The following is an 8,919-nucleotide window of genomic DNA, read 5'->3' as shown; positions in this document are numbered from 1 at the left end:
CCCAAACTATATTGAATCTTCACGTAACCTTTCGGGGCGATTGTCATCATATTATTGTCCCCACGTAATTCCCAACTTTTACTAAGGTAGTGAATTCCAATCCTTTTGTTAATCACTTTACTCAAGGTAGCCTGATTTGCATATTTTTATTATAGTCCTTTTGTTTTGAATTTAAATAAAAATATTCAAAAGTTTTACAAATAATGTTTCTACCTTGTTTCAGAAACATGTGCTGAAATAAAAATATTAAATTGCCGCTAACAATAAGCCGTTTTATTAGGTATAATACCTATTTATTCTAGGTAGCTATCTGATTTCTTGGACTCTATTAAATGTAAAGTTTATTACCATACTAAACCACGATTGCTGTTGGGGATTATTTTTTCTTTACTTACCCGATGATTTATTGGAATTTATTAAACGTATATACTAAACGCCGGGAATTACTTTCCCTTTATCTACCAGGTGATTTCTGTGAATACATTAAATTTAATGTTTAGTACTATTCCTATCGTTGTTGGAGATTACTTTCTCTTTACCTACCCTATTAACTCATTAGAAACGAGTTCTCAGGGAAGAAGTACGAGTAGGTACATTTCGCACCCTCAGTGCAAGACTGCAGTAACTCAAAATTTTATGAAAATGAAGTTATCATGGAATTCGATTGTAAACATGCATATCTATCCCCTGTAAAACTTTAGTAACTTTCAAATGCTTAACCGGCTAAATATTACAACAACAACAGTTTAACTATTTTGCGTTTTTGTACATAAGTTCCGTGCAAAACTGTTGTAACTCTAATGTAACAGAGTTACAACAGTTTTGCACGGAACATTGCAATAGTTTCGATAACAAGCAATGAAAAGCACGAAAAAAGTGAGATATTTGTCATATTTGTTATTTTAATATGTATATCTGTGGTGTTTAATATTAATATACAGTGTGTCGTATACGTAATCCATTAACGGTCGAGACAATAAACAAAGATTAACGAGAGCAATCTATTCATGTAAGTTTTATGTCCTTTGTGTGTCATTATATTTTCCATAAAATGTTTGCGATGTCGTTTGACCATTTATTTATTAGATTGGATTAAAAACACATAAATTAAGACTAATTATTTACAGCCAAAAAGTATTTTTTTTATGAAAGGAAAAACAGTTATCTTAAAACTTGTGTATTAACAATACTGACAGGTTAAAAATATCTATTCTCAGAAAACTTGTTCTATAAAAACTAAATCCCAAACTATATTGAATCTTCACGTAACCTTTCGGGGCGATTGTCATCATATTATTGTCCCCACGTAATTCCCAACTTTTACTAAGGTAGTGAATTCCAATCCTTTTGTTAATCACTTTACTCAAGGTAGCCTGATTTGCATATTTTTATTATAGTCCTTTTGTTTTGAATTTAAATAAAAATATTCAAAAGTTTTACAAATAATGTTTCTACCTTGTTTCAGAAACATGTGCTGAAATAAAAATATTAAATTGCCGCTAACAATAAGCCGTTTTATTAGGTATAATACCTATTTATTCTAGGTAGCTATCTGATTTCTTGGACTCTATTAAATGTAAAGTTTATTACCATACTAAACCACGATTGCTGTTGGGGATTATTTTTTCTTTACTTACCCGATGATTTATTGGAATTTATTAAACGTATATACTAAACGCCGGGAATTACTTTCCCTTTATCTACCAGGTGATTTCTGTGAATACATTAAATTTAATGTTTAGTACTATTCCTATCGTTGTTGGAGATTACTTTCTCTTTACCTACCCTATTAACTCATTAGAAACGAGTTCTCAGGGAAGAAGTACGAGTAGGTACATTTTAGTAGTGTAGTTTTTAATATAATCTGTTATTAGCCCTTGCAAGTGATAGATTGCAGAATTAACGATTTCGAAAATGTCAAAATTTAATAGTTCCAGAACATTGAGGATTTTATCCCTGTGTGCGCAGACAAGTGAGGATAGCAACGACATGCAGAGTAAGTTGAATTTAAATTAATTGTTGTATTATAATCTATTTATCTACTCTTGTTTTCAAATTCAATGGTGAGAATTTCTACGACTAGTGTAAACTGAACGAAATAGGGGCGTTCAAAAATATACTTCTGATTTAAGCGAAATGATTAAAAGTACATAGACACAATGTATTAGAGAAACAATAATACTAAAGTTTATTTATCAAAATAATTTTATATTCGAAACCGCACGATAACAATATTACTACTTATTTACAGAGATTGTTTCAACTTCTTCTTTTTCTTCTTCTTTCGGTGTAGCCATGTCTACCTGTTTTTTCAATGCGTGGTCATTATATTTTATTCTTCTGCTTCTTACTCAATTATTGTTTGTTTTAACTTTAAAATCATTATTATTTTCAGATGCTATCAATGGTACTTCATTAACTGCTATCGGTGATCAAGTTCAAATTTTAACGAACGTTGAAATACCGAGAGAGGACTTAGAGAGAGATCTCCCAGAACCAATTCCAACTTATGACGCTACATTAATGGAAACAAAAAACGAAGCTACTGAAGATATGGAAGAGGACATTTTGACCAGTGAAATAGGGATTCAACAGAGATACAATGGTGCTGACAACGTTGTAGACGGGGAACAGGTTGATGCAGAAAACGACTTTTCCAATGATGATTCTATGCAAGATCTCGCATATCTCCCAGAACAAATTCCAACCTATGACGCTGCATTAATGGAAACACCAATCGAAGCTACTGAAGATAGTGACCGTGAAAGTGACAGTTACAGTGTATCTTGTGCGAGAAAACGAAGTGCAAATCCTGAAGAATGGAGACGAAATAAGGTCAAGAAACTTCGCAACTCTGGTAAGTCCTACAAGTCAAATAAAGGTACAATCATGCACGCTCGACAGATGAAAGAAGCTTGTTCTCAAACTTGTCGTTTAAAATGTTTTGAAAATTCTGTGGATATAAGAACGCATATTCATCGAAAATTTTGGGACCTGGGTAACATAAATTTACAAAGAGACTTTATATCACGACACACCAATGAAGTTAGACCTAAGTATCAAAATAAAACACCTGGAAGCAATCGCAAACATAACTTGCAATATAAATTTAGGATTAATGACAAGGACACTCAAGTATGCAAGACGTTTTTTCTCAATACTTTGGGAGTGAGTGATCGATACATTTACACCACATGGAAGAAAACTGATGATGCTGGTATCCTCGAAGATGATCGAAGAGGGAAGCATGTGGCTCATAAAAAATCTGATAAAGTTGCCTTGGAAAAAATACGTCAGCACATAAAGATGTTCCCGACCATCGAAAGTCACTATTTAAGGGCTCAAACTAGTAGAGTTTTTATTGATGGTAGCTGAACCATATCCGAAATGTATAGACTATACAAAAATAAGTGTATTTCAGACGGCGATATTTGTCTTAAGAAACATCACTATGAACGCATATTTAATTATGAATTTAACATTGGATTCTTTTCTCCTAAAAAAGATCAATGTTCAGAGTGTGAAGTGTATAAAAACTCTAATGAAGAGCAGAGAAAATCATTGCAGGACAACTACGACTTGCATATTAAAAACAAAAATCAAGCACGCGAATCAAAGAAACAAGATCTAGAATTAGGTAATGATGTAAATCAATATTCCGTTTGCGATTACGATCTTCAAGCTGTATTACAGACGCCATGCGGAGATGTATCAATGTTTTATTATAAGCGACGTTTAAATGTGTATAATTTCACATTATTTGATAACGTATCCAAACAAGGATACTGCTTTATGTGGAATGAGTCTGTAGCGAAACGAGGAAGTAATGAAATTGCAAGTTGTGTCTATTATTACATGACAAATCATGCAATAAGCAAAAATTTAATTTTTTTTAGCGACAACTGTGCCGGGCAGAACAAAAATAAATTTATCGCCTCTATGTATTTGTATGTTGTTACTAATGTGAGTCATATAGAATCGATTACCCACAAGTTTTTAATAACAGGTCACACACAAAACGCTGGTGACAACATGCACTCATTAATAGAGCGACAGAAGAAAAGAGTGCTGAAGAGCGGTCCAATTTATGTTCCTACTGAATGGGCAACTGTAGTGAAATGTAGCAAAAAAAGTGGTTTACCCTACATAGTTCGAGAAATGGAAACAAAGGACTTCATTGATTTTAAACATGTTTCCTTTCTGTTGGGAAACAATTATAAAATTGATCAAAATAAAGAAAATGTGAAGTGGGCAGATATAAAAATTCTGCAATGTAGAAAAGATAGTCCGCACATAATTTTCTTTAAGTACAACTATGATGACGAACTATGGAATTCTTTTAATCTAAAAAAATCATCGCGGACTACACATAATATACGAGAAGTGCTACTTAAACCTGCCTACAAAGAACAGCCAAAAATTCAAATGGCCAAAAAGAAAGATTTGGTATACTTATGCCATTCGAGTATGATACCAGAAGCTTACCATAGTTTTTATGAAAATATTTTGGCCCAAGATGATCAAGAAGAGGACAACAACTAACAGAAAGTGTGTCTACACTTTTTACAATTTTTTCCGTGCAAAAGTGTTGTAACTTTAAAATTCCAATACTAAATGTGTAGTGATTAACAATTTTCTCCGTGCAAAAGTGTTGTAACTTTGAAATTCCTAATTTTTTTAGCATTAATATTGTTTTATTTAAATTTTTATTTTTCGTTAATGTAATATAGGCTAAAAAGCATGCAAAATAATAATTAAATGTTAATTTTTCTTCAAACTTGTGTCTTATTTCACCGATATTAGCACGAAAATAAACAAAATCGTCTTTATCTCGAAACTTACTGATTCTGACTTACTGCAGTCTTGCACTGAGGGTGCGATTTTAGTAGTGTAGTTTTTAATATAATCTGTTATTAGCCCTTGCAAGTGATAGATTGCAGAATTAACGATTTCGAAAATGTCAAAATTTAATAGTTCCAGAACATTGAGGATTTTATCCCTGTGTGCGCAGACAAGTGAGGATAGCAACGACATGCAGAGTAAGTTGAATTTAAATTAATTGTTGTATTATAATCTATTTATCTACTCTTGTTTTCAAATTCAATGGTGAGAATTTCTACGACTAGTGTAAACTGAACGAAATAGGGGCGTTCAAAAATATACTTCTGATTTAAGCGAAATGATTAAAAGTACATAGACACAATGTATTAGAGAAACAATAATACTAAAGTTTATTTATCAAAATAATTTTATATTCGAAACCGCACGATAACAATATTACTACTTATTTACAGAGATTGTTTCAACTTCTTCTTTTTCTTCTTCTTTCGGTGTAGCCATGTCTACCTGTTTTTTCAATGCGTGGTCATTATATTTTATTCTTCTGCTTCTTACTCAATTATTGTTTGTTTTAACTTTAAAATCATTATTATTTTCAGATGCTATCAATGGTACTTCATTAACTGCTATCGGTGATCAAGTTCAAATTTTAACGAACGTTGAAATACCGAGAGAGGACTTAGAGAGAGATCTCCCAGAACCAATTCCAACTTATGACGCTACATTAATGGAAACAAAAAACGAAGCTACTGAAGATATGGAAGAGGACATTTTGACCAGTGAAATAGGGATTCAACAGAGATACAATGGTGCTGACAACGTTGTAGACGGGGAACAGGTTGATGCAGAAAACGACTTTTCCAATGATGATTCTATGCAAGATCTCGCATATCTCCCAGAACAAATTCCAACCTATGACGCTGCATTAATGGAAACACCAATCGAAGCTACTGAAGATAGTGACCGTGAAAGTGACAGTTACAGTGTATCTTGTGCGAGAAAACGAAGTGCAAATCCTGAAGAATGGAGACGAAATAAGGTCAAGAAACTTCGCAACTCTGGTAAGTCCTACAAGTCAAATAAAGGTACAATCATGCACGCTCGACAGATGAAAGAAGCTTGTTCTCAAACTTGTCGTTTAAAATGTTTTGAAAATTCTGTGGATATAAGAACGCATATTCATCGAAAATTTTGGGACCTGGGTAACATAAATTTACAAAGAGACTTTATATCACGACACACCAATGAAGTTAGACCTAAGTATCAAAATAAAACACCTGGAAGCAATCGCAAACATAACTTGCAATATAAATTTAGGATTAATGACAAGGACACTCAAGTATGCAAGACGTTTTTTCTCAATACTTTGGGAGTGAGTGATCGATACATTTACACCACATGGAAGAAAACTGATGATGCTGGTATCCTCGAAGATGATCGAAGAGGGAAGCATGTGGCTCATAAAAAATCTGATAAAGTTGCCTTGGAAAAAATACGTCAGCACATAAAGATGTTCCCGACCATCGAAAGTCACTATTTAAGGGCTCAAACTAGTAGAGTTTTTATTGATGGTAGCTTAACCATATCCGAAATGTATAGACTATACAAAAATAAGTGTATTTCAGACGGCGATATTTGTCTTAAGAAACATCACTATGAACGCATATTTAATTATGAATTTAACATTGGATTCTTTTCTCCTAAAAAAGATCAATGTTCAGAGTGTGAAGTGTATAAAAACTCTAATGAAGAGCAGAGAAAATCATTGCAGGACAACTACGACTTGCATATTAAAAACAAAAATCAAGCACGCGAATCAAAGAAACAAGATCTAGAATTAGGTAATGATGTAAATCAATATTCCGTTTGCGATTACGATCTTCAAGCTGTATTACAGACGCCATGCGGAGATGTATCAATGTTTTATTATAAGCGACGTTTAAATGTGTATAATTTCACATTATTTGATAACGTATCCAAACAAGGATACTGCTTTATGTGGAATGAGTCTGTAGCGAAACGAGGAAGTAATGAAATTGCAAGTTGTGTCTATTATTACATGACAAATCATGCAATAAGCAAAAATTTAATTTTTTTTAGCGACAACTGTGCCGGGCAGAACAAAAATAAATTTATCGCCTCTATGTATTTGTATGTTGTTACTAATGTGAGTCATATAGAATCGATTACCCACAAGTTTTTAATAACAGGTCACACACAAAACGCTGGTGACAACATGCACTCATTAATAGAGCGACAAAAGAAAAGAGTGCTGAAGAGCGGTCCAATTTATGTTCCTACTGAATGGGCAACTGTAGTGAAATGTAGCAAAAAAAGTGGTTTACCCTACATAGTTCGAGAAATGGAAACAAAGGACTTCATTGATTTTAAACATGTTTCCTTTCTGTTGGGAAACAATTATAAAATTGATCAAAATAAAGAAAATGTGAAGTGGGCAGATATAAAAATTCTGCAATGTAGAAAAGATAGTCCGCACATAATTTTCTTTAAGTACAACTATGATGACGAACTATGGAATTCTTTTAATCTAAAAAAATCATCGCGGACTACACATAATATACGAGAAGTGCTACTTAAACCTGCCTACAAAGAACAGCCAAAAATTCAAATGGCCAAAAAGAAAGATTTGGTATACTTATGCCATTCGAGTATGATACCAGAAGCTTACCATAGTTTTTATGAAAATATTTTGGCCCAAGATGATCAAGAAGAGGACAACAACTAACAGAAAGTGTGTCTACACTTTTTACAATTTTTTCCGTGCAAAAGTGTTGTAACTTTAAAATTCCAATACTAAATGTGTAGTGATTAACAATTTTCTCCGTGCAAAAGTGTTGTAACTTTGAAATTCCTAATTTTTTTAGCATTAATATTGTTTTATTTAAATTTTTATTTTTCGTTAATGTAATATAGGCTAAAAAGCATGCAAAATAATAATTAAATGTTAATTTTTCTTCAAACTTGTGTCTTATTTCACCGATATTAGCACGAAAATAAACAAAATCGTCTTTATCTCGAAACTTACTGATTCTGACTTACTGCAGTCTTGCACTGAGGGTGCGATATATATATATATATATATATATATATGTATATATATATATATATATATATATATATATATATATATATATATTGTTATGAAATTAAAGCTCCTAAACAGTTTTTTTTTTATGAATAGTATGAACATAAAACAAAATGACAATATTGAATATACCACATATATATTTAACTCAAACAATTGTATTATTGTTGTTAATTTAATAGTTGAAACTAGATTCAACAATAAGAAAGAAACTAAAAGCAAAAATAAGCAGAATTCACAGACATGTAACAAACCAATAAGGACTATATTGTATCACCAGATTTAATTAATGTTTTCAAAATAATTTTATTATTATTATAATTAAAACCAGTTGGTTTATTATAAACAAATTTAGCATAATAGAAATAAGATTCTTTTAATACGTGAGTTATTATAGCCACTGAGTTATAGTTGGTTGATAAACACTTTTCAATTAAAAAAAAATATATAAAAAAAAATTAAACCAAAAACAATTGTTGATCATGAAATTGATTATGATTTAAACTTAAGTTATTGTTCGTTATATATATATTATATTATTTATGTAAGAGATACTTACAGAATAAGCCAATATAGCCACAACATAAAGATACAAAAAGCAAATATCAAACCACTTCGGATCGAGTGGAAATAAAAACCATAAATTTGTATTTATTAATTAATTACAATTTTTATTATAATCCAAATTCTAATATATACAAGTCAATAGAATCTTCAACAGTCCTAAAACAGATAAAATATTTAAGTCATTTATTCACAAAGTAAGAAGTTTCAATTTGTTAGTAAACATACAGTTAACATGGATAGAGCTCGGAAAATAAAACGTGTTAGGAGGTGAAATAGGATATATCTCATAAATAAGAGTTCAGAATGATATAATCTTTAATGGACAGGTAATCTGAAGACAATTCTCAGTGATTCAATATCAAAAATGCTTTCAGATAGCTTTAAAATTAAATAAAAGCAAAATAAAA

At 31.5% G+C, this 8,919-nt stretch overlaps 2 protein-coding genes across 2 annotated transcripts; both read left to right on the top strand.

Moving 5' to 3' along the window:
- Positions 1–1,749: 1,749 nt before the first annotated feature.
- LOC140442257 (uncharacterized) lies at positions 1,750–3,375 on the top strand. The gene is made up of 2 exons (XM_072533333.1): positions 1,750–1,996; positions 2,396–3,375. Exons 1-2 carry the CDS (start codon positions 1,915–1,917, stop codon positions 3,373–3,375), a joined length of 1,062 nt encoding a protein of 353 aa, XP_072389434.1. The 5' UTR covers positions 1,750–1,914.
- A 1,527-nt stretch (positions 3,376–4,902) lies between these two features.
- Positions 4,903–7,911, top strand: LOC140440655 (uncharacterized). Its single transcript, XM_072531021.1, has 2 exons — positions 4,903–5,039; positions 5,439–7,911. Exons 1-2 carry the CDS (start codon positions 4,958–4,960, stop codon positions 7,583–7,585), a joined length of 2,229 nt encoding a protein of 742 aa, XP_072387122.1. The 5' UTR covers positions 4,903–4,957; the 3' UTR covers positions 7,586–7,911.
- Positions 7,912–8,919: the final 1,008 nt, after the last annotated feature.

Source organism: Diabrotica undecimpunctata, chromosome 5 (genome assembly GCF_040954645.1).
Source record: "Diabrotica undecimpunctata isolate CICGRU chromosome 5, icDiaUnde3, whole genome shotgun sequence".
Lineage (NCBI taxonomy): Eukaryota > Metazoa > Arthropoda > Insecta > Coleoptera > Chrysomelidae > Diabrotica > Diabrotica undecimpunctata.
Note: the sequence above shows the minus strand (reverse complement) of the source record. Positions and strands in the feature narration are given on the sequence as shown.